At 50.4% G+C, this 26,408-nt stretch overlaps 1 protein-coding gene across 4 annotated transcripts in view; it reads right to left on the bottom strand.

Annotated features, from left to right (window-relative positions):
- Nucleotides 1-573: 573 nt before the first annotated feature.
- The window catches only part of ABTB3 (ankyrin repeat and BTB domain containing 3), a gene marked incomplete at its 5' end in the record, with an annotated part of 237,531 nt that continues 211,696 nt past the window's right edge, over nt 574-26,408 (bottom strand). For 2 of the 4 annotated variants that reach the window (XM_084876948.1, XM_084876949.1), the window contains 6 exons: nt 574-3,165; nt 7,353-7,466; nt 10,376-10,444; nt 10,807-10,888; nt 14,057-14,159; nt 18,503-18,608. In XM_084876948.1, the coding sequence (XP_084733074.1) occupies nt 2,956-3,165; nt 7,353-7,466; nt 10,376-10,444; nt 10,807-10,888; nt 14,057-14,159; nt 18,503-18,608 (684 nt within the window). In that variant the 3' untranslated portion in view covers nt 574-2,955. Of the gene's footprint in view, nt 3,166-7,352; nt 7,467-10,375; nt 10,445-10,806; nt 10,889-14,056; nt 14,160-16,507; nt 17,047-18,502; nt 18,609-26,408 lie in introns of those variants that run through there. The other 2 variants (XM_084876951.1, XM_084876950.1) reach the window with 2 other exon arrangements.

Here is a 26,408-nt window from a genome sequence, read left to right as displayed (position 1 = left end):
CCCCGTCCTTTTCTGAAGGGCCATGGTCCCCAGTTCTGAACTGAAAGTCGGGGCTCTAGTGGGTCTGAGACCTACTCAGTCATTTGTGGGGCTTTGAGCTTCAGACTCATGTCATAAGTGTCACAAACGTGTCTCACATTCCTGAGTCGATGAGGCCTTTGGGAGAGCGACTGCTTGCAACTCTAATTTAGGAAACATTAGGGAAATGCAAATTAATACCATAAAGAGCTACCACCCCAAACCAGCCAGAATGGCTATTACAAAAAGGTCAACAAATAACACATTGGCTAAGATGTGGACAAAGAGAACCCTGTGTCCTGTGGGAGGGACTGCAGATTGGTGCAGCCACCATGGGAAGCAGTGTGGCAATTCCTTGAAAAACTAAAAGTAGATCAACCATTTGACCCAGCAATTCCACTTCTGGGTATTTATCCAAAGAATTGGAAGAGACTTTTGCATTCCCATGTTCATTGCAGCGTTATTTGCAACAGTCAAAATATGGAAGCAACAGATAAATGGGTTAGGAAGACAGCACGTGTGAACACACACACACACACACACACACACACACACACAGGAACATCACACAGCAAAAACGAAGGAAATCTCGCCATGGATAACAACCTGCGTGGACCTAGAAGATATTATGCTAAGTGAAATAAGTCAGGCAAAGACAAATACCATATGGTTTCACTTATATGTGGAATCTTAAACAAAACACTCAGAGAAACAGAGACCAGAAGGGGGTTTTGGGGGTGAAAAGGTGAAGGGGAATGTAGTCAGTAATATTGTGATAAGTTATACGGTGACAGATGATCTTTAGGATTAATGGGTGATCACATCATAAGGTATAAAAATGTTGAATCGCTATGTTGACACCTGAAACTAATATAACCAATATAAGGATGTGTGCCGACTATATACTTAAAAAAAAAATGAAAAAGAAGATCTCACGTGCCTATACAAAGGATGCGAGGTTTGGGAAAATCATTTCTTTTAATGACAGAGAAAGCACACCGAACTAGAACAGAAGCCCGTCAGGAGTTGCCACGGTACCAGTCAATGCCCAGAGGCCCCGATAGCATTAGGCAGTCATAGGAAGTCCGTCGCGGATAAGGGAACATCCACCCGGCATCTCTGAGCACACGCAGGAGGAGGCAGGAGACGGTGACGGGACACACAGGTGCTGTGTGTTTGTCATCAGGACCCCTCTGCAGTACCTTTTCCTTCCTCGTGGATGCTTGTAGGGCCTGAGGAGGTTTGCAAAGGACCAGGCGGAAGAGAGGCCTTACGTAGGGACATCACAGGAGAACCAACACTGAAGACAGACGTGGCCCGGGTTCTCCACGGTCACCCCATGAGTCAGAGCACAACACTGTCCTCTGAACAGTGGCTCAGGGAGCAGGTATGATGGACGAACAGCAGCTCCCTTGAATCTCAGGGTCTGCGCAGGGCTTTCCCAAAGGCATGCTAGGAAATAGGTTTGTCCACAAAACTTGGCCATCCTGAGGGGTAAAAGTCATTCCTCCCAGTTTCCACTGCATGGAGCAAAGGGAAGGACAAGAACAGAGGCAGCAACTCCGACATTATTTGGAATATTGTGGCACTTGACCCATCGCTGTTGCTTATAATATATGGCAGAGCAAATGGAACCCTGTGGATAGAAACTTTCATTATAGATAACCCTATACTGTACACTCTCGAAATACAGAAAGAAGCCGTCCTATCATATAGGTTTCCTCTTGAAAAATAATCTAACATAGTCATAGGCTCTGGCTAGTAACAAACTATTAACATCTTCTGAGAATACAGAGAAAACTCTGGAAATACTAGTAAATCCTCTGACGTGCTTTCCTCTCCCCCATTCCCCCCCCCAAATCAGCATAATCTATGAACACATATGTGCAAAAGCATCCCAGAATCATTCATCATTAGGAAAAGAAATGGACACATCCGTTTCAACCAAATGGACTTTTAGCAGGAAGTGATGGAATATTTGTGTGTGTGTTTTTTTACCTTGGCAAAAACGAAGCACAAACATAACATTTCGCAGGTGCGGCCCATGCAAATGCATGTTTTCTTATGTGGGGCTAATTCCAATCTCACCCCGAAACCACAACTAGCATGCAGGCTGTTTTCAACTACTGAGTGAGAGAGAACTATTGGCAGTGCACCTCTTGTGTGTAACCGAGATCACTAAGGCAGGAGTATGATTTCACCTTGGATAGAATATCAGCAATATCTTGTCAGATGCAGATTTATACAGTATGAACCTGTTGTCTTACTGTTGTTGTTTTTTTAAAGAAAAAAAATCTCAAAACACAGATCCCTAAACACAATTCAGTTGAAAATGAACTGTTATGCTTTTAGAAATATATGTTAAACTACAGGCTGCCCTGTGTGTGTGTGTGTGTGTGTGTGTGTGTGTGTGTGTGTTTTAATGAACATTTTAAAAAGTTCCCACCCCTAAAAATTTGTCAAATGATTTCTTCGTTGTTGGTAACAGTCTCACCCATCTGCAATCAGGGTTGACTCGTGCTCAACTGTGGCTGCTACGGTCCTTCGCGTGCAACAAAACTCTCTGCAGTTAGGTGTCCCAGCTGCCCACCTGGAACCCGGATGACCTGTGGTTCCCAGTCCATCCTTCTGACAGTGGTCCCCCCAACAGATGCTCAGTGACCCAGCGGCGCCTTTGGATGGGGTTAGCTTGGCGGCCCCTGGTTGGCCTTCAAGCTCTGGACCCAGCTGCGCCCTGCTCTGCAGACCAGCGGGATGTCCTCCGTTGTTCAACAGGGACCCGTGGAGCTGAATTTGCTTCTTCAAGGGGATCCGAGGCAGTGGAGGCAGCTCCCGGGCCCAGGAGAAAGCAGACGCTGGGGGAAACGTGTGTCTGTGTGGAGCCAGCGCTGCCGGAGCACTGGGACGTCCCGGGGAGTGGTCCCTGCACTGGGCGCCTCACACGATGGAGCCTTTGGAAGACGACAAGTGGATGGACTGAATCCTGATGGCCAACGTCCTCTGTAAGTCCTGGAGCACGTCCTGGCCCGCACCTTCGCTGTTCTTGTCATAGAGGAGCTGCTTGAAGGCTTCGTTCTCAATGAGGACCACCATGTTTTTGAGAAAGTAGCCTTCACAGTACGCGGAGAGCTCGGTGACTCCAAGGAACTGCGGGGAGTGGAGAAGAAGCGGGAGATGGTTATGGTTCTGAGATGCAGAACCATTACCTAGGCTTCCCTAGGTAATAACGGTGGATACCTATCACGGTAGGTCAGTAGTCGGCAAACTGCGGCTCGAGGGCCACATACGGTTTGCCGCTCTGTTGACTAATGAGTTTGCTGATCATTGGGATAGGGGTTTAATCACAAGGATCAACAACAGCCTGTAGTTATTGGAATGGAGAGTCTAGGTCAGTGGTTGGCAAACTCATTTGTCAGCAGAGCCGCAAACTGCGGCTGCAGTTTGCTGACCACTGCGGTAGGTGGACTGTGAATGTGGCCCTGCTCCTCCACCCTTGGCTATAGTCACACTCTTTGAAGCTTCTTCATCGGAGGGCTGTCTCTTGAGCTTGTGACCTGCTCAGGCCAACAGAACATGGCAGAAGGGAGAGTCACCAGCTCTGAGCTACATTCATGTGGCAGGGTGCTCTTTCTCTCAGAACCCGGCCTCTGCCACGAAAACAAGCCCGAGCCAGCCGGTCTGGAGTGAGTAACCACATAAGACTGAGTAGAGTCAACCCAGCTGTCCCAGCTGAGACCTCTGACAGCAACAGGGTCCGACCAGGATCAGCAAAGCCAGGCAAGATCAACCAGCCAGCTGACCTCAGAAGCGAGCCCCGCTGAGACTAGAACCTTTCAGCCTGGCTGGCGACTCTTGTATACAATGAGATAAGCACTCACTGTTACAGCCCCTGGGTTTTGTGTTTCTTCGTAACACTACAGATCACTGGCACGCAAATGGAGTTGTAGACACAATCGTAAGGTTGTGACAAGTATTAACCCATTTAATTCTCACAACAATTCTATGTCTTTAGGGCAGGGGTGATTTTTGCCTCCCAGGAGACAATGGGAAAAGCCTAGAGCTGTTTTTGGTCGTCACGAATGGGCTGGTGATGGTGTGTGTACCACTGGCATCTAATGGGTAGAAGCTATGGTGAACATCCCCACGACGGGCAGTCCCCCAGCGAAGAGTTTTCGATAGTGACCTTGAGAAACTGGTCTAGAGACGCGGTTCCTGATAGACTACATCAGGACAGGAGGCACTTTGAAAGCCTGGCTCACCGTGAGGAGCCCAAGCAGAAGGCATGGCGTTTGGCAGACTCTTCATGTTTGTGGAATGTGTGAACGAATGGTTAACTCTCAGAGCAGGGAAACGAACAGCAATAATTTATTGAGAGCTTACAATGTGCCGGGCACCTGCTAGGCATTTCCCAGGCATCATCCCATTGGATTCTCAAATTTCCCTGAGGCAGGTAGCATCACCACCTCCCATTCATGGACTAGGAAATGGAGATTTTTTTTTTTTTTTTTTTTTTTAAGGCTGTGTCCTGCCTGAACCAGTTTGGCTCAGTGGATAGAGCGTCAGCCTGCAGACTGAAGGGTCCCAGGTTCGATTCCGGTCCTTGGTTGCAAGCACATCCCCAATAGGGGGTGTGCAGGAGGCAGCTGATCGGTGTTTCTCTCTCATCGATGTTTCTAACTCTCTATCCCTCTCCCCTCCTCTCTGTAAAAAATCAAAAAAAAAAAAAAAAGTCTGTGTCCTGAGAAACCAGATTTTGGTAAAACTGTTACTTAACCAAAACACCCAGTGCTTTGTGCGCGCATGCGTGCATGTGTGAACTAAGTAGCCTGTTGTACCTTTGATTTACTGATGACCAATCAGAAAATATTTTTTTAGTATCAAGGATCTTTGCAAACATTTCAAGCAATTTTTAGGCCACACAGTAAACCCAAAGTTAAGAACCTGTGCTTTGGAGTCAGACAAATCTAGGTTTACACGCCTGGGTACATACCCCAGAGAACTGAAACCAGGGGCGCAAACACAGGGTTTGTCCGCCACGTTCACAGCAGCATTATTCACAATAGCCAAAAGGTGGGAGCAGCCTAAATGTCAATGGTGGATGAATGGATAAACACCATCATTCAGCCTTAAAAAGGAAGGAAACTCTGGCACATGCCGAGACATGGGTGAACCGTGAGGACACGGTGCTAAGTGAAAGAAGCCAGTCGCACAAGGACAAATACTGCGTGACTCCACTTCCATGAGATCCCCAGAACAGTCAGACTCACAGAAAGTAAAATGGTGGTTTCTGGCGGCTGGGTGGAGAGGGACATGGGAGTTAGTGTTTAATGGGTACAGAGTGTCAATGTGAGAAGAAAAATCTGGAGATGGGGGGGTGGTGATGGCTGCGTAGCAATGCGAATGGATTTAATGGCACTGAACTGCACATTTAGAAATGGTTAAAATGTGTGCTGCATGTTACATACATTTTACCACACTAAGAACACAATAACCCCTCAGCAACCGCTTGTGTGGCCTTAAGCAAGCCGCTTAACCTCTCTGTGCCTGTTTGCTTATGATGACGTGGGACCGAGGATAGCGTTTATCTCTAAAAGGGTTGTGGTGAAGATGGAGAGAGGTGGTGCCACAAGGCTGTTGGCACAGGAGTCTGCCCATGAAAAGGAATCGTTAAATGTTGGTTTAAGACAGAAAATAACGTCTCACACGCAGCCCTGGTTTTTCCCGATGAGCCATGAGAGAGTGACTCACACAGGAGTTGTCACCCTGCAGAGATGTGGATGTCAGAGGCAAGGACACTGAGCTCCAGTTACCCAAAGTTGTTTTGTTTGTTTTTAATTGATTCCTGGTCTTATCTCATTATTTCTTCCTAGCGAATGTGAATCCCCTGTGCTGAGCACAGAAAACAGCACGAAGCGGCACCTGGGATAATGAATCCTCTCGGTCCCAGATCCCCTCGTGTGAGATGAACTAGATTAAAACCAGTGGGTCCCGGAGACTGGAGTGAAGACTGGCCTTGGCACTGAAGTCACAACAGTCACCCTGGGAGCTCGTTAAAAACACAGGTTCCGCCGAAACCAGTTTGGCTCAATGGATAGAGTGTCGGCTTGGGGACTGAGGGGACCCAGGTTCGATTCCGGTCAAGGGCATGTACCTTGGTTGTGGGCATATCCCCAGTGGGAGGTGTGCAAGAGGCAGCTGATCGATGACTCTCTCTCATCGATGTTTCTAACTCTCTATCTCTCTCCCTTCCTCTCTGTACAAAATCAATAAAATATATTAAAAAACAAAAACAAACAAACAAAAAAACAACAAAAAAAACATAGGTTCCGCCCTGACCGGTTTGGCTCAGTGGATAGAGCGTCGGCCTGCGGACTCAGGGGTCCCAGGTTTGATTCCAATCAAAGGGCATGTATCTTGGTTGTGGGCATATCTCCAGTGAGGGGTGTGCAGGAGGCAGCTGGTCGATGTTTTTCTCTCATCGATGTTTATAGCTCTCTCTCTCTCTCTGGAAAAAAAATCAGTAAAATATATTTTTAAAAATACAGGTTCCTGGGTTCCACTGCCAGGACCTGGCTGTGGCCACGGGGCGGGAACTAAGCAGAATTAAACTCTCCCCTGGTGATGCTGATTAGTAGTGTCCCACCTGGCCCTCGCTCTCCCCAGTCCTGAAACCCTGATCTCAACCTCGGCCACATCCCAGAATCACAGGGGGAGCTTCGAAAAACACCCTCTCTCCCAGCTGCCCCCCACCCATACCCCGCAGAGCTTGATTGAACTGCTCTGTGAGAGGTCCTAGGACCGGGGACTTTAAGTGAGCGCCCGGTGATGTAACTGTGGTGCCAGAATCACCTGCGAAGCCACAGGGGTCGTCCCCCCAGAGTTTCTGATTCTGTAGGTCGGAACGGGGCGCTAGAATGTACACTCCCAACAGGTTCCCTGGGGGTGTTGTCAGTGCTGGATTGGAGCCCGCACCCCGAGAACCTCTGTTCCAGAACCTGGCTGCCCGAGGTGAGGCTCCACCCAACTGTGGGGGCCGCCCCTGGGTGCCGGTCACCCCTGCGGGACCCAGGGGCCACCTGCGGCTGCAGCAGCCTGCACTGCGGGGCACAGGCACTCGGTAAAAACCACCCTGCTTCGGGGGTGTCTGGGTTCCCGCTTGCATCTGGAGGGGAGCGGGGAAGGGATGGGCATTATTCCAGAGCTGGGAGGGTGCAGGCTGGTCAGTCCCGGGGGAGCGGGGCCGGCCTGGGCTCTGCTTGTCTGGGCCTGATCGTGCGGGGACACCTCGCCCGTGAGCATGTACCGTCAGCGCGGGCGGCCCGGGCGGCCCTTACCTTGGCGTGGTTGTAGATGTCCACGCAGTTGTCCGTGTTGATGCCTTTGGCACAGATAATCTCACAGTGTCGCTGCAGAGCCTCCAGCTGGAAAAACTTAGCCGCCGACAGGAGCTAGAAACCGTAAGAGAGCCCGTTAGAGGTTGGGAGGTGGAAGGTGAGGAAAATCCCCCTGCTCCCGAGGGGAAGGGACCGGGAATACTGTGGGTCCGACACCTTCATTTTATTTTATATTATTTTATTTTGAATATATATATATATATATATATATATATATATATATATATAATATATATTTTATTGATTTTGTACAGAGAGGAAGGGAGAGAGATAGAGTTAGAAACATCGATGAGAGAGTCATTGATCAGCTGCCTCTTGCACACCCCCCACTGGGGATGTGCCCACAACCAAGGTACATGCCCTTGACCGGAATCGAACCCGGGACCTTTCAGTCCCCAAGCCGACGCTCTATCCATTGAGCCAAACCGGTTTCGGCTTAAATATATTTTTATTGATTTTTTACAGAGAGGAAAAGAGAGGGATAGAGAGTTAGAAACATCGATGAGAGAGAATCATTGATCTGCTGCCTCTTGCACACCCCCTACAGGGGATGTGCCCGCAACCAAGGTATATGCCCTTGACCAGAATCGAACCCGGGACCTTTCAGTCCGCAGGCCGATGCTCTATCTGCTGAGCCACACCGGTTTCGGCCAACACTTTCATTTTAAAGCACAGAGGTGACGGGAGGAATGAGACACAGAGGTGGAACTCTGTCGTGGGAGAGTTGGCTCTGGGGAAGGAGGGGCTGGGAGAGAGCCATAATCACATCTACTAGAGCAGGAGGCCAAGCAAAATGCCTAACACGGTTCTGTCTGGAAGCCTGGGTGTATGGCATTGGTTAGCCAGACGGATATGGACGTGGGCGGCTCCCTGTTCACCTAGGACTCCACTCAAGAACCACCTCCTCCGAGAAGCCCCCCAGACTTCACCTCATCCCAGGTGGCCTCCTTCCATCTCCGCCCATCCCCCACCACCCTGGCTTTCTCCCCTCACAGCCCTGCTCACACCAGACATGATGTCATGCCCGTCGCCTCCCAGGGTCTGGGGGGGGCAGGGATATTGTCTGTTGGCATCCCAGCCGGGGGAATGGCTGGCAGAAGTGTGCTGAGGGATGGACAGACATGATGGAAGAGAATAAAGAGCTAAATCACCCATCAAAGGGACTGCCTTTGGGGAAAGGCTTGGGCGGCCAGGGGTTGGGTGAGCTGCTCTTTTTAACCAAACCCTTCGGCATTCTTTACATGACCTAAATATACGCTCACTATTTTGATTTGAAAAGAGTTTTTAAAAATGTTTACAACCTGGCCGGTGTGGCTCAGTGGATTGAGTGTCGTCTATGCACCCAGAGATTGCTGATTTGATTCCTTTCTAGTCAGGGCGCATGCCTGGGTTGTGGGCTTGATCCCCAGTAGGGGGTGTGCAGGAGGCAGCCAATGGATGTTTCTCTCTTATTGATGTTACTCTCTCTCTCTCTTTCTCCCTCTCAAGGCAATTAAAAGGGGGAAAAAAACCCATAAAATTACACCAGGACTTGTAAAATTGTGAAATAATTGAAAAAAAAAAGTTTACAAAAGAGCCTGACTGTAGCCAGGGTCAGGGGGGTGGTCCGGAGAGACAGGAGAGTAACTTTCGGGGGGGAGGGCAGGGGGTGACCACTGAGGGCCGTTTACAAAGCACTTCATCCTGTCGCTTGTTTACTCAGGAAGCTTTCACGGAGTAAAAGAGGGATAAAGGGCCACCCAGTGAGGACACTGATCTATGGCACCCACTCTGTGCCAGGCCCCGTTCTGAGCACCTGATACACAGGAACTCTTAAAATCCTAAAAACCCAATGAGGTATGAGGTAGAATTATGACACCCCCCCCCGCCCCCCCCCCCCCGCCTTTTATAGGTGAGGAAACGGAGGCTCAGAGCAGTTAAGTACTTGTCCCAGATCACACAGCTCGGAAGGGGCAGAGCCTGGATTTAACCAGTCTGGCCCGGAGTCCATGCTTTAGCCGGCGGGTGGGGCAGCCTCGGGGACACCTGGTGGCGTTCTGACCTCTCTGCTCGGCCTGGGGCCTGGACTGCAGACGCCTGAATGGGGTCCTGTGTCTGCTCAGGAGCAGAGTGCTCTGGGCTTTTGGTTCAAATCTTCCCCCGTGGAATCAGAAAACCAACAAGGGCTCCGCTTCCAGGAGGGGGCAGGGGAGATCCTGAGGCTGCCTTGCATTTCCTCTCGGGACAGAAAGAGCAGGGACAGGTTCCCTGCAGTGGGCTGAGTCCCCGAGGCAGACGGGAGTGAGGGGCGGCCAGGGTGCTGAGGGAGTGAGGGGTGGCCGGGGTGCTGTGGAGTGAGGGGTGGCCGGGGTGCTGTAGAGTGAGGGGTGGCCGGGGTGCTGTGGAGTGAGGGGCGGCCGGGGTGCTGAGGGAGTGAGGGGCGGTCAGGGTGCTGTGGAGTGAGGGGTGGCCGGGGTGCTGCAGGGGTCAGGGGTGGCCATGGCACTGAGGGAGTGAGGGGTGGCCAACCTCAGAGAAACCAGGAGAGCTTGGGAGCTGGCTCCCAGCCTCTGCTCAGGGCCGAGCTGGGACTGGAAGGCTGTCCTTAGATGACAGAATTCTCTTACAAATGACCATGGACAAGGCATCAAGGACATTCCTGATGAGGACACGGAGCCCAGCTGTGCTTGCACTCAGCCTCCTCAGTAAATTTCCTCTGACCGTTCCCCCCCCCCCACCTCTCCCCGCCCCCCCTCCCCCCCCCCCCGCCCCGCAACCACCTGCAAGCCTGTTAAAGCGGTTTCAGTGAAGGGCTTTTGCTAGTGCAGAAAGCACCCTACCCTCCCATGAGGAGTCAGAGAGGACCCCCAAACCTGCATCCAAATGAAAACCCAACACGAGGTTCCCAGACCTGCCGATGTGTGCCATGCCCTGAGTTTACCCCGGGGCCCTCCATCCCCCCAACGCCACTGCGGACGCCTCACCTCCATGATCTCATTGTTCTTAATGAGCAGCGACTCCGGGCCTCCATAGTAGAGATACTGCATGACCAGCTGGAAGGAAGGACACAGCATGCCAGGCATCAGCCACACAGACACAGGCATCTTAAAGCCGCACTGACCTCCATTCATCCTCCCAGAGCATGAATCAAGGGCCAACCAACAATGACAACCCTGAGGGCTGCGGACCAAGCACTTCGTCCTGTTATCTCATCCCAGCACAGGGTCAGGCACATAGTAGGTGTGAATGGATGGGCAGGGATGAATGGGTGGTGAACGGGAAGGGCAGTGTGAGGAGGGGGCCGGAGTGCAGGAGACGGATGGTTTGTTGCAGCAGCTAATCCACAGGCCAAGGACTGGAGGCTCCCTCCCGCCCCCCCACTCCCATGCCCTGGGCGCAGCCAGCAGGGCCTCACCTGGAAGATGGGGTACTTCACATAGCCGATCTCTATGCAGCTGCTGTCATTTGTGGGCTTGCTGGAGAGCAGCGCTTTGAACCTGAACAAGATCACAAAAAGAGAAAAAGACTCGCAAGCCCACCCAGAGTGGTTCTTTTATCTCCCGGCCCCTGACATACAGCAAGGACATCGGCACAGATTTCTCACGTTAACCCTCCCGCTCTCTGTACTGAAATCCAATGTGAAGTTAAACCTCAACGTGAAAGAACAGTGTTGCTCTAGCCCCATGGCCGACAAACTGCAGCTCACGAGCCACATGCAGCTCTTTGGCCCCTGGAGTGTGGCTCTTCCACAAAATACCACGTGCGGGCGTGGTGCACGTACAGTGCCTGCGATGGAAACTTCATGGCCCAATCGCAGAAGTCGGTTCTCGGCTCTCAGAAGAAATTTCAATCGTTGTGCTGTGGATATCTGGCTCTGTTGACTAACGAGTTTGCCGACCACTGCTCTAGCCAGTTTGGCTCAGTGGATAGAGCGCCGGCCTGTGGACTGAAGGGTCCCAGGTTTGATTTTGGTCAAAGGCACGTGCCCGGGGTTGCAGGCTCGATCCCCAGTAGGGGGCGTGCAGGAGGCAGCCCCAATCAATGATTCTCTCTTACCATTGATGTTTCTCTCTCTCTCTCTCTCTCTCTCTCTCTCTCTCTCTCTCTCTCTCTCTCTCTCTCTCTCTCTCTCTCTCTCTCTATTCTCAATTAAAGAAAAAGAAAGAAAGAAGAAAAAAGAACAGCATCGTTTTTCAAGCAGGTGGTTAGAAAAGAGTGAATGCCTTTGAAAACCTCATCTGTCCTGCGGGGTCTGCCACAAAGACTGCCTCCTCCAGGGAGCCTTCCCTGAGCTCCTGCTCGATCCTCCTGCTCAGGGAGTTCTCCAATCCCGCTGTCCCCCTCCCAAACAAACCGCAGATCCGGCCAGCTGGGACTTCTGCCCTTTCTGTGTCTGCTGCATCCTCAGAGCCCCAGCATGTCCAGTGCATTGTGGGTACTGAATCAACATCTGGTGACTACCTAAGGCTCCCTCATGGCTGACCTTCTGCCTGAGGTTTTATTTTTTTTTATTTTTTTTATTTATTTATTTATTTTTTTAAATATATTTTTATTGATTTTTTTACAGAGAGAAAGGGAGAGAGATAGAAAGCTAGAAATGTCGATGAGAGAGAAACACTGACCAGCTGCCTCTTGCACACCCCCCTACCGGGGATGTGCCCGCAACCAACGTACATGCCCCTGACCGGAATCGAACCTGGGACCTTTCAGTCCGCAGACCGACGCTCTACCACTGAGCCAAACCGGTTTCGGCTGCCTGAGGTTTTAGATGCACTTTCCTGCCGTCCACTAAACTATATACTCCCTGAGGGTACAGAACCTGCCACTGGAACACAATGGTACTCAATCTATTTAGGAATAAGCTCTGTGTTTCTTTTCTTTTCTTTCTTTCTTTTCTTTTTTTTTTTAAAAATTAAACTGTTTAATCTTGAAATAATTATAGATTTATAGAAGACGTGCAACGATAGTTCCTGCTTACCCTTCACCCAGTCCCCGCTGCTGCTAACGTCCTACACAGACAGCCATGGTCCCTGCGTCCAAACCAAGAAATGAGCATGTTGCTATGCTATTGTACAATCAATGCCATCATGATATTGATTCGTTTTTCAATAGTATCATAACCGAGAACTATGCAAGAGGCGGCATGTTTTTCTTGTGGTGGCAAAGCAGACATGTGGGGTTTGCCTTTTGTTTGGGGGGGAGGGGCGCGCGTGCCTGCATCGTGGGTGTCAGGATGCCCTCAGGATCCAGGGGATGCTGGCCAGACATATTCCTTGGCAATAGTCCTGGAAGTAGGTTCTTGCCCTGGGGCCCGCCTCTTCCTCCTCATTTCAGCATCTCTCTCTCCCCCCCGCCCCCCCCTCTCTCCCTCCGTGACCCAGCCTCCCTCATCCTGGTCAGCTCCTTGGGCCATGTGGTTCCACATGGTCAACCCTTCTCACCTCCAACCAAAAGGAGGAGGAAGGGCAGTGGCAGAGCTGGCAGAGGGTGTCGGACTGTTGTTCCCTCCATAGTCAGGGCAGAGGAAGGCTCCCAGGACCCATGTAATTCGGTGGCTTATGCCAGAGTTCCCTGACATGTGGAGAGCAGGCATTTCCGGGAGGCTGTGTGTGAGGCTGTGCACGGAACAAGGCACCTGGCGGAGGGAGTGCAAACCTCATCCACGCTCTGCTCCCCCGCACTGCTCGCAAAGCTCTCCCCACACGTGCCCTGTCTGCCTGGAGTCACAGGCGCCGAGTCACACAAAAGCGCTGGCTGCCGTTTATGCCGATGGCTGCCCACTATTTATATCTATCTATCTATCTATCTATCTATCTATCTATCTATCTATCTATCTATGTATCTACCTTTTTTTTTTTTTTTTAAGAAAAAAACAGAACATGTGATTTACCATCTTAACCATTTTCAAGTGCACGGTCATGCTAATGTTATGTATGTTCCCATTGTTGCACAGCCAATCCGAGAACTCACCAGATGCTCATGAAACACTAGCTCCTCACTCCTCCGGCCCCTGGCCCCTAGCAATCACTGTGCTGCTTCCCGTCTCTAAGGATTCGACTCCTCTAGGACCACATATAAATGGAGTCAAACAGCATCTGTCTTTTGTGACTGGCTTATTCCACTTTGTATAAGGTCCCCACGGTTCATCGGTGTTGTAGCCCGTGTCAGCACTGCCTGCCTTTGCGAGGCTGAACAGCACATGGGCACACCACATTGAGCTTATCCATCTGCCCACTGATGGATGGACACCTGGGCTGCTTCTGCCTTCTGGCTATTGTGAATAACGTTGCTATGATACAATGCACAAATGCAATGCACGCATTCTTTTTTTTTTTTTTTTAATCCTCACCGAGGATATTTTTCCATTGATTTTTTAGAGAGTAGAAGGGAGGAGGAGAGACAGAGAGAGAAACCTGGACATGAGAGAAAGCCATTGATTGGTGGCCTCTCGCACGCACACCCTGGCAGAACCCTTCAGTCTGCAGGCCGATGCCCTCTCTCTCCACTGAGCCAGACCGGCGAGGGCTGCTCTGAACTCTTGAATGCTTGGTTTGGAGGAGATAATCTGTCCATCTGGTGGAGGTACCCCCAGAATTGAACTTCAGAACACAATAAAGCAGCAGCCACACTCGTCATTCACCTGCTCCCCAAGCGGACGGACGTACCTTGGAGAGGCTGTGAATAGCAGCACTCTGTGAGCATAGAACGGCCTTCCTTCCACCAGGAAGGTGACATCGGACATTTCTTTGTTGTTGAGGAAGTGAGGATCTGGAGGAGGAAAGGGGACAAAGGCAGCTTTAGCGGAGAGGAGGGCGAAGCTTGGATTCCAGGGGATGCAATACCCATTGGTGAGACAGGGACCACACAGGAGCAAATCAGAGGAACACTCACATCACAGAAATCCAGTTTTCCCCAGGAAATCGTCCTAGGTTATTTGTGATTCAAGGTGGCACTTCCCCACAGAAGACTGAGCCACAGCCCTAGGTCAGGTGGCTTCCAGGTGAGAGAGGTAGACACCTGCCCACCTGGCCTTGAAGACTGTCCCCGCCCTGGTTTCCGGCCTCCTCCCTGGCCCAGTGTCCTCCTCCCTGCCGGCGGAAGTGAGTGAGAAAAGCTGCCCTCTAGCCACTGTGTTCCAGGTATTTTGAAGTCCAGGCCCTTCTTTCCCTGGGCCAGTGACAAAGGAACTAGTCTCCTGACTCACCTCCAATCCTATTCTATACAATAAAAGGTTAATATGCAAATCGACCTAACAGCAGAACAACCAGTCGCTATGACATCCACTCACCACCAGGGGGCAGATGCTCAATGCAGGAGCTGCCCCTGGGTGATCAGTGTGCTCCCACAGGAGGAGCGCTGCTCAGCCAGAAGCCAGGCTCACAGCTGGGCAGCACAGTGGCGGTGGCGGGAGCCTCTCTCACCTCTTCGGCAGCACTAAGGATGTTCCATGGAGAGTGGGCCTAAGCCCTCAGTCAGACATCCCCTGAGGGTGCAGGCCGGGCTGAGGGACCCACCCCTTAGTGCATGAATTTCATGCACCAGGCCTCTAGTAAGAACAGACCTTAGAACCAGAACTTATGGGGTGCTCACTACGTGCCAGGTGCTGTGCAAGCTGGTCTAACACATGTTAGCTCCTTCATTCCTGAGGGGTAGATGTGCATTTGAGGAAACTGAGGCACGGATAGTTACAGTGACCTGCTCAAGCTGGTGACAGGTGGGGGGAACCACCTGGTGCAGCCTCATCACCACCGTGTACCCGCTCTTTGCCTCCCCTTCCAGCCTGCATACTCTGGTGGGACGAAACCTTGCCTGTCCTTTCCACATCCTTGCCTCTGTCTCTACCACAGGAAGGCGGTAGAGTATAGTTAGGACGTGGGCTCTCAAGCCAGAAATCTCAGAGACCTTGGGGCAAGTTATTGGCCCACTTCGTGCCTCAGTTTTCACTCCTGTAAAATGGGAATAGTAATACCCATTATATCCCAACATCCGAGAGTCATAGGGAGCATTCCATGAACTAATTCATGTGAAGCATACATCAATGGCTGACACATACTGCCCCTCAGGGTTAGCCAGACATCTAGATGCTCAGTGAGCACTTTTTGAATGAAAGAAAGTGTGCTCTGGCCATTGGTTTAGAGTAGGGGTGTCGAACTCAATCAGAGAAGGGGCCAAAATCTAAAATCCAGCCTAAATCGCGGGCCGAATGGTTTACTGAACAGTCATAAACTGACAATGTCATAAACTGACAGCGGAGTGCAGTGATGACAGCGCGGTGCGGGCCACATTGCAAGGCCTGGCAGGCTGGATTTGGCCCGCGGGCCTTGTGTTTGACACATGTGGTTTAGAGTCATGTTGTTGGAGCTTGTCCAAGTAACAGCATAGGCCCGCTCCCCGCCTACGTCATTGGTTGGACATCCTTAGAGCTGCTGCGGAGGCGGGAGAGGCTCCTGCCCAACCCCCGCCTCCACCCCGCCCCTGCTGCGCTGGCCAGCCATGAGCTGCCTTCTGGCTGAGCAGCACTCTCCCTGTGGAAGTGCACTGACCACCAGGGGGCAGCTCCTGCGTTGAGCGTCTGCCCCAGGTGGTCAGCGAGCGTCAAAAAGACTGGTCGTGCCGAAACCAGTTTGGCTCAATGGATAGAGCGTCGGCTTGGGGACTGAAAGGTCCCGGGTTCGATTCCGGTCAAGGGCATGTACCTTGGTTGCGGGCATATCCCCAGTAGGGGGTGTACAAGAGGCAGCTGATCGATTATTCTCTCTCATTGATGTTTCTAACTCTCTATCTCTCTCCCTTCCTCTCTGTACAAAATCAATAAAATATATATATATATATATTTTTAAAAAAAGACTGGTCGTTCAGCTGTTAGAGTCCATTTGCATATTACCCTTTTCTTATATAGGATTATACATATATTCTACCTTTTTTTCTTTCTTCATATTGTGAGCTTTGAGCCTCTCAGGCCAGCCTTTCTTTTCTTGTTCTAACCCTTGGAATTCCAAGGCTTGGCAAGAAAACGAGGACCTTAAAATTGCTGATGGAAGAAATCTCAGCAAGTTCAGGAGAAAAAAAAAACCTCTTCCTCTCCTATACTACAGGAAAGCAGAATTTATGCTGTGTCATTAAAACAGCCCTTGCAAATATTCACTCTATCAAGGGTGTCTTGTAAGACACCTAGATGTCAGATTATTGCTATGTCGTAAAGCCTCTTTATTTGATTGGCCCTTATAATGTGTTGCACTTAGAATATCCTAATGAACACAGATTTCCTACAAGGTGTTAATTACTTGTGGTTTGGGCACATCTTGGTTGGCTCATAGGAATGGGTGTTTCAAAAGTAGTGGTTTTGCTAAAGAGTAGAATTTTCAGATGCTTCTATTGTCTCCCAGTCTTTGCAGGAAAAGGAACTAGGAAGCAGGAAAGTCCCCAATCTCCACTGAAAAAGGAACCCTTTAATATTGAGATGTTAGAGCAGCTTTAATATTTTATGGCTTCCTGTGCAGCCAGGAGACAGGCCCCGGTAACAGAAGGCTCCTGGGTCAGGTTTCAAAGCGGCCGCCGGTACTTCTTTGCCTTTTTTTATTTTGGGCCAGTCACCCGGCGGCAGCAGCCCCCAGGATCCTCCGAATGAAATCAGTGCCTGATGGAAAGGTTTCTCCTGGAAAATCCCAGAAGCGAAAACCACAGGAGGATGGGATTGTGGCTTCGGGGGACCCGGTGCAGACCCCCAGGGCCTGCCTCCTGGGGTGGCCCGAGGATGACTTGCAATAGGGGCGGCCAAGGGCTGGGGCAGCTCAATGCAAGTGTCTGAGAAGCACAGAAGCGAGGAGTCAAGGCATCCCGTCTCCTCAGCTCAGGTATGTTTCCTGTGTGTGCGTGTGCGTGTGTGCGTGTATGCGTGTGCTTGTGTGTGGAGGGAGGTCTGGCTCCCCTCCCCTCCTTGCTGCCTGCACTGGACTCCATTAAGAGGCACACCATGGCCTGTCACCGTCCTCTGCTCGTCCCTCCTCAGGGAGCGCTGGGGAAAGCTGCCATGCACAGCTCAGGCTTCTTCTTATATAATAAAACCAATATTTTTTACTCCAATATTGGTTTTATTATATTATAAAAAAGAAAAAAATTCTTACATATGAGACTCTCCCCCCCCCCCCACCTTTTAACATTTCCTATTTTATTACATTCAATAGTTTGTATTAGTTTCTGATGTACAGCATAGTGGTCCCCCCCCCCGTATTTCCAGTACCCACCTGGCCCCACCTGGTCATCACCATGGTCCCTGTGCTGTGCGATGCCTCCAGGACTGTTTGGTAACGGCCAGCGTGTACTTCGTAATCCCTTTGTTTTCACCCAGTCCCCCAACCCGCCTTCCTGCCGGCAACCCTCAGTCTGCTCTCTACATCTCTGAGCCTGTTTCTGTTTTGTTTGTTCGTCTATGTTGTTCTTTTGATGCCACATAGAAGTGAAGTCACATGGTATTTGTCTTCCTCTGACTAATATTGTATATTTCACTTAGCATAACACCCTCTAGGGTCATGCATCCTGTTGCACATGATAAGACTTTGTTCTTTTATTATGGCTGAGTAATATTTCATTGTCTATATGTACCACAGCTTTTTAAAAAATCTGCTTATCAATTGACCAGAGGCCCGACGCACGAAATTCACGCAAGGGGTTTGGCCTTGGCAGCCGCGGTGGCTTGCCTTGGCCCTCACAGCCTGGGCTTCATCCGGAAGGTCATCTGGAAGGATATTCGAAAGGTGGTTTGGCTGTCCGGTCTAATTAGCATATTATGCTTTAATAATTGTGGATGGGCACTTGGGTTGCTTTTAGAACCTACCTGTCTGCAGGGTCCAGAGACCTTCTTGCTGCCACTGCCTGTACGCTTTCAATTAGGTTACAGGCAGCGAAAGGTAGGTGCTCTGATCTACCTTCTCCTAAGGTACAGCCTTCGGTTTCATCACGTAATCAAGGTGCTGTCCTGACCTCCGCCTGCCTGCTTCCAGTATCTATCTTGTTGGCCCTTGAACAGTCCCCACCCTTCCTTACAGCGTTTGCTTCTCCCCACCCTTCCTTTCAGCGTTTGCTTCTTCCCCGTCCTGAAGTCACACACTCACCCAGGCGCGAGGTCTGCTTCCGCTTGATCTCTGTGAGCTTGGGGATGGGGTAGGGCCCGTAGCAGTGGGTGAAGATGACACACAGCTGCTGGCTGATCACTTCGTTCTGCGGAAGAGAGAGAGCAGTGCCCCTTGCTGGGGGCTGTGCACAACCTCGGGCCAGTTGTTGCCGGAACGCGCTCCCCAAGGGAGAGAAGCCCACAGACCGACCTCAGGGCCCGAGAGCGCTCCCCCTGGACATCACTCACCCCGATTGCCCGGCAGCCCCTGGAGCTGCCAGCTTGTCTGTCTATATTTCCACGGGCTCATTGGCAAAAGCTTCCTTTGGAACGAAACCCCTTTCTCTTGTTCTACCATTTCCTACCCATGGGAAAGCAGGTTTGGTAACTCCTGAGATGGAAAGTAAGTTTCCACCTCAAACCTACTGTGGCCACCACTCCTAAGTCCTGGAAGCTGCTCATCAGCCTAAATAGGGGTGTCGAACTCAATCAGAGAGGGGGCCAAAATCTAAAATCCAGCCTAAATCGCGGGCCGAATGGTTTACTGAACAGTCATAAACTGACAATGTCATAAACTGACAGCGGAGTGCAGTGATGACAGCGCGGTGCGGGCCACATTGCAAGGCCTGGCGGGCTGGATTTGGCCCGCGGGCCTTGTGTTTGACACATGTGGCCTAAGAAGACCAGCAGAAGGCCCTCCTGATCCCGTGACGGCGTCGCCGCTGCCGAGACTCAGGTGGTCCTGATTCAGCTTTCCTAGAACTGGATTCTGGTGCTGAGGCCTGTCCAGATCAGGGTGCTCAGATGAATCATTTCTCTCCTCCCCCCCCCCCAAAAAAAAAAAAGTAAAAGGGAGGGGGGAGTTCTGCGGTGCAGAATGTCAGCTGCCCCTGGCTGCTCAGGGGCCAAGGAGCCTGCTTCGATGGAGCCATGACCTCCGTGTTCCTCCTCCTCCCCCACCCGGCTCGCTGCTGCTCATAAGTCTCCCCCCAGCCACAGGTGCGCAGGAGGGAAGCCACGCATCCCAGTATGGGGGTGCTTTTTCAGTGAAGGGGTTGACACTTGGGTAAGGTGACCAGACGTCCCAATTTTTAACCATTCGTCCCACGGCGTTTTAAAAAAGTCCCGATTTTTGAAAAATTGCGACTTTTTGAAAACGCCGCGGGACATATGGTTAGAAATCGGGACTGTCCCGCCAAAAGCGGGACGTCTGGTCACCTTACACTTTGGGCTCAAGGGGGGAGTTAGGTAGAAAGACACTTACAATCTATTTTAAAAGTAGGTTACCACACAGTCTGTAGCATGTATTTTTTGAAATAAAGCCCCACATATGTATTTAGATGGACAGATCCTGACAGAGAAAGGCCGGGGAGAATGGAGCCGCTGCCTTCTGTCAAATGAGAAGCTTTCTTTTTAAGCTCCTGCGCACACCCGGCCCAGGGAGTTTTATTTTCTGCAACAAACAACTGTTTGCAATAAAACCAACAAATATTATTTTTGACTTCAAACGATGGGGCTGGGGTGTCCGTGGTTCCAGCCCGTCAGGGAGACTGCTCCTCTGTGCGCCCGAAGCGGGAGGATACCGCTCAGCACATGAAAAGCAGTCCAGCCCTTTGATTCCGCGGATGAGATCCCAACAGGCGCCTCATCACTTCAGAGGGATGATCCCCGGAGGGGCCGGAGGGGACACACTCATCCTGAACGGGGAAGGGACGCTGCTTCTGAAGAGGCGGCCTGATAAACAAGGACATGAAATGCTCCTTCATGTCGCCCTCGCACAGGGACTGCCTCTCTCCTGGCTTCACGCAGCGGGTCTCCAGGGGGCTCCCCACGCCACACTGTCAGCGTCACCCGGAGCCTGCTAGGAATGCCCACCCTCAGGCCCCACCCCAGACCTCTGCCTCAGACATGCGGGGTGTGGGGCCCAGCAAGCTGTCTTTTCACATTTTCTTTTCTTTTTTTTAAAGAATGACCTCTTTAAAATATATATATATATATTCTATTGATTTTTTTTTTTTTTTTTTTTTTTTTTTTTTTTTTTTTTTTTTTTTACAGAGAGGAAGGGAGAGGGATAGAGAGTCAGACACATCGATGAGAGAGAAACATCGATCAGAGCTGCCTCCTGCACACCCCCTGCTGGGGATGTGTCTGCCACCAAGGTACATGCCCTTGACTGAAATCGAACCTGGGACCTTTCAGTCCCGAGGGCAACACTCTATCCACTGAGCCAAACCAGTCAGGGCTTCACACGTTTTCTTTAAAAAAAAATTTTTTTTTAAATCCTCACCTGAGGATGTTTTTTTCCGTTGATTTTTTTTTTTTTTTTTTTTGACAGAGTGGAAGGGGGGGGGGGGGAGAGAGAGTGAAACACCAGTGTGAGAGAGACACATCGATTGGTTGCTTCCCCCAAGTGCTTGACTGGGAATCTAACCTGAGACCCTTTGGTCCTCTGGTCGATGCTCTATCCTCTGAGCCAAACCGGCCAGGGCCATGTTCGGGTGACTTGGATGCCCCCTGAGGGTTGAGAACCACCGGTTTCTGTTGTGGGTCTGAGGGAACTGGGGGCTGTGAATGTGTTTCCTCTGGCCTGAGGCTTTGCCACTCAAACGTGCTCCATCGACCACCACCAGCAGCAGCAGAATCGCCCGGGAGCCTGCATGATGCAGACTCTCACCCGAGGCCAGTGAGTCAGGGTCCACAGGCACATGCTCTGCACACGGGTGTTTGAGGAGCAGAGTCCTGGCCTCGAGCAGACGGCATGCCCCATCCCTTGGGCTGTGTCATGAGAACTCCCACCCGTGAATGTGTTACCTTACAGGAGGAAGGGGAATCTGCAGGAGTCAGGGAAGTTACTGGTTGGTTGACCCTAAAGAGGGAGGTTATCCTGGATTATCTGGGTGGGCCCAAGTAACCGCACAAGCCCTTAAAATAATGAGAGCTGTCCTCTTGGCCTCTCTTGGAAAATGCTGGGTGTTGAACTTGGGTTCCCAGGACTCAGCTGCACAGAACTAAATTCTTTTATCTTAAAATCCTCACTTGAGGATTCATTTTAGGGAGAGAAAAAGAGTAAGGTGGGGGAGGGCGGGAGAGGGGAGAGGGAGAGGGAGAGGGAGAGGGAGAGGGAGAGGGAGAGAGGGAGAGAGGGAGAGAGGGAGGGAGGGAGGGAGGGAGGGAGGGAGAGAGAGAGAGAGAGAGAGAGAGAGAGAGAGAGAGAGAGAGAGAGAGAGAGAAACATCCATCGGTTGCCTCCCATATGTGTTCTGACTAGGGATTGAACCTGCAACCTTTTGCTGTGTGGGATGATGAGCCACTGGCCAGGGCCAGACCGGAATTATAATACTACAGTTACCATGATGGAGTCTGTGGATGTGGGGCTGACATCTTTCCTCTCCTCCTCTGACCCCTCACTGTTCTTCCAAGAAGGTACAAAAACACACCCTTTTCTTTGGAAAGGAGCGCTAGGATTGTCCCCAAGGTCCTTTATAGGCAGCTCAGGCGGGGGCTCTAACTGTGGTAAAACATGGGCAACGGGACCAGACGGAGCCGGGTCCGGTCCTGGCTCCTCAGCTAGCAGCTGTGTGACCTGAGGAAAAGCACTCAGCTTCTCTGGGCCTCGGTGTTCTCTTCCCAAATGAATCACCTTAGGGAGGATTAAATTACCTGCTCTGAGGATTAAAAAGATAACACTGCACTAGGTGCCATTAGGTTGAATGAAGGGGAAGTGCCAATATGTGACCATTTTTGAACTCTCCAAAGAGCAAATTCCCAGAATTCAACTTAATCTCTATTTTCCTAGATCCTAAAATATCCTAAATGTACTGGAAAGAAACTCACTGCAATAAGCATACACATCCATTTTGAAGACCCATTTCAAATAAAAAAAGATGGAAAAAGCCTGGTCTCAGAATCAAGAGAACATGGAATGGCTGTTGCTTCCCAGGGTCATCCGTAGTGAATTCTTTGTCTTAATTGTTTCCTCCCAACAGACAGGCCCTGCCCCCGTGGAAGATGCTGGGCTGACCTGTCATCCGTGAGCCCCTCTCTGCTGGAACCACCTGGAAAAGGCGGGGTGGGAAGGCTGTACGGCCCCACAGGATTCCCAGGAGGTCGGCTTAGCTCCAAGTCTGTCACACGCCCTTGGAGTTGTGTATAAGATGAAATTGAACACACTGTGAACTTAAAGCGCTTTTAGATCCTCACCCATTTATTTTTATGGCAACTGATGAGAGATTTCTATTTATGGTAGTAATATAAGGTTTCCTTCCTAAATACATTTAAGGGAAGGTAAGAGGACTTAAAAGAAACATATGAAATAAATAACAACCAGTGACGATGTCCTTCAGGAGCGAAAGGGAAATCAGACACTCCGCGATGGAGGAACCTCAGAGAACTGGCCACCAGGATGACCCTAGAAGAATGGCTGAAGGAAGGTCTCTGAACCACTGGAAAGGATGAAGGAGGGAGCCTTGGAGCAAACAGGAGGAGGAACAGGGTAAGCAAAAATATGGACAAATATAAGAGGCATCTTCTTCCTCCTGAGTTTCCTAATTATGTTTGATGGTTGGTGCAAAAATTGTAACTGTCTGATGCGGTTCTAAATTAGATGTCATATTTAAAGATGGTTATGTCATAAATGGAGGAGGGTAAGGGGACATGAAGAGAAGTAAGGTTTCTATGCTTCATCTGAACTGGTAAAATGATGAAACCAGTAGACTTCGATATTATGTACATACTAGAGGCCCGGTGCAAGAATCCGTGCATGGGTGGGGTTCCTTGGCCTGGCTAGTGATCTGGGCTGACCGGGGCCATCTTGCCCAGTCCCAGTCATGGCCGATTGGGGTCGGTCAGCTGGGGATGAGGGTGAGGGGTGGGGGGTGGAGGGTGGAGGGAGGGACCACAGGAGGTTGGCCTGCTGTAGGAGGTTGGCTGTGGGAGCCCACTGACCACCAGGGGGAAGCTCCTGCATTGAGTGTCTGCCCCTTGGTGGTCAGTGCACATTGTAGTGACCGGTCATCTGGTCGTTCGGTCACTTGGGCTTTCATATATATAGATAATGCAATACACCAAAGCAATCACTAAAAAAGCTATATACAGTGAAATACACTCCAAAACATTACAGACAAATAAAAATGGAACTTAAATAAATGTCCAGGTAGTTCACAGGAAGACAGGAAAAAGACAGAGAGATCACACAGAAGACAAAAAAATAAGATGGTAGATTTAAGCCCTAAAGCAGGGGTCGGCAAACTCATTAGTCAACAGAGAGGCAAACTTCGGCTTTCGAACCACATGTGGCTTGAAAGCCACAGTTTGCTGATCACTGCCCTAATGTTAATTATATAAAATATAAATGGTCTATAAATTCTGGTTAAAAGACAGAGATTGACAGCGTGGATGAAAAGCCCGACTGCATGTTGTTTATAAGAAACCTTAAATGTAACGTAGAGGCAAGTTGAAGTAAAAGGACGGGGGAAATATCATACAAACATTAATCAGGGGAAAACAGGGGTGGCTATATTAGTATTAGATTAAGGAGATTTCAGAGCTAAGAAGACTAGTCGAAGCAAAGAGGGGCAGGACATAATGACAAAAGGGTTAACACACCAAGAAGACACCGCAATCCTAAACATGTCTGCACCAAATGACACAGCTGCAAAATATGTGAGCTAAAAACGGACAGAACTAAAAGGGGAAGGAGACAAATCCAACAATTACAGTCGAAGACCTTAACACCCCCTCTGTCAACTGATGGGATAACTGGACGGAGCATCTATAGGGTACAGAAATAGGTTTAGAATATAGGGTGTAGGATACAGCAGAGCTCAGCATAGTCATCAGCTAAGGGGATGTTACTGACAATTACAGAACACCCCACACCAGCAGAAAGCACACCTTTCCAAGAGCCCACAGAACCTATTCCAAGATAGGCCATATAACAAATTGCAAATCTTAAAAAAAAGATTGAAATAATATATGTAGCATGTGTTCTCTGACCACAATGGAATCAAACTAGACATCAATAACAGAAAAATCCCAAAACACTTTGAAACTAAATAACACACTTTCATAAGCCAAAAAAAAAGCAAATTTCAAGGGAAATAAAAAATACATCGAACTGAATGAAGGTGAAAATAAAACATATAAAAAATTGTGGGACACAGCTAGGGTAGTGCAGAACAGAAAATGTAGAATATTAAGTACATGAAGAAGAAAAAAGAAACAGTTTCAAATCGATAGTTTAACCTTCTACCTCAAGAACCTAGAAGAAAAGAAAAGCAAAATAAACCTACAGGGTCTGGCCGCAGGAACATCACCCATGCTTGGAGAACGCCTGACTTCACACAGCCAAGGGCAGTTTATCTTTTCTCCCCTCTGCCCTGCAGAGGGATGTGTAATGCCACACTTCACCAGTAGGGGTTGCCATTGAGCCCCCATTTACAGGAAGAGCAAACCTAAGGGTGCAGTCCTAAGAATGCAGGGTCCCCCCACCCTCCATGGTCAGTACAACTGCTGGGAGCAGGCTCTGGTCCATACATCCTGGCAAAGGCCCCTCCCTTCTTTCCCATCCCCAGCTGCTGCTGTCAGAGCTGGTGGCTGCTCTGGGGGGACGGGGGTGGGGGTGGGGTGGGGGGGTGGGGTAGGGGGAGCGGGAGAGGGTAGGGGCTGGGCTGGCGGGTGCTAGCAATGCTCTGTTTTTGGTCTGGGTGCTCATCACACAGGCAGGTTTACCTGGTGGAAATTCCTTTGCCTCTAGAGTTAGGATGGGGGCACTTTTCCGTGTGTGTGTGTGTGTGTGTGTGTGTGTGTGTGTATGTATGTCCTATTTAAAATGATGTTTACTTAGGAACCCCATAGATCAGGTTTACTTAAAGCACAGATGCTTCGGTAATTTCTGGGATGCCCACTCTATCCTGAAGAAAGAAAGGAAATTAAAAACCCGACACACCAGACCCTGGGAACCCAACAGGGACTGTTTGTCACGAAGGCGGCTTCTTAGGTAATTTCAGGTGAAAGCCTTTTTTATGTATTTTCCAGGTGGGGGGTGCGGGGCAGGGAGCACTTGGTGTTGAAAAGCCTCCAGCAGGCTTCCCTCTGAACAGAAGTGCTGAGGCTCATTACCGGAGGCCGCACACCTGCTCCTACTTGTGGTCTCCGCGGGGCCTGACATCAGGCATAAATCTAGCCCGCGGGGCCCCTAGACGCCGGGTTGGAGGCTGCGCTAATGAGAGGACCTAATGGGTCTGGCTCGGACCTGGGCCACGTGCTCCAGGCTCAGAGAGCAGACAGGACGCGAGTTCCTGCTGCTTTACCCTGGGGCCACCCCGCTGCCAGCAAAGGCAGCTCCCAGGTCCCCCTGTCCTTCCCTCGGGCAGCCCGTGGGCCCAGCCTGGCAGGGGAACCCTGGGTGCCTTCCTGGTCCGTAGGCCTGTTTCCCAGGCGACTTCCCAGGTGATTTACAGGTAAGGTGACCAGACATCCCGATTTTTAACAATTTGTCCCTCGGCGTTTTTAAAAAGTCCCGATTTGACTGTCCCATCAAGCCGAAACCAGTTTGGCTCAATGGATAGAGCAACGGCTTGGGGACTGAAAGGTCCCGGGTTCGATTCCGGTCAAGGGCATGTACCTTGGTTGCGGGCATATCCCCAGTAGGGGGTGTGCAGGAGGCAGCTGATCGATGACTCTCTCCATCGATGTTTCTAGCTCTCTATCTCTCTCCCTTCCTCTCTGTACAAAATCAATAAAATATATTAAAAAAAAAAAAGTCCTGATTTTTAAAAATCGGGACTGTCCCGTTAAAAGCGGGACCTCTGGTCACCTTATTTACAGGGGGGCCCCAGAGCCCCACAAAGCCTGCTCTGGGACGGGGGTGCGGGGAGAGGCTGGTGCTGGGGCCACACCACCTGGGC

This window comes from Pipistrellus hanaki (assembly GCF_964339955.1).
Source record: "Pipistrellus hanaki genome assembly, chromosome: 3".
Lineage (NCBI taxonomy): Eukaryota > Metazoa > Chordata > Mammalia > Chiroptera > Vespertilionidae > Pipistrellus > Pipistrellus hanaki.
Note: the sequence above shows the minus strand (reverse complement) of the source record. Positions and strands in the feature narration are given on the sequence as shown.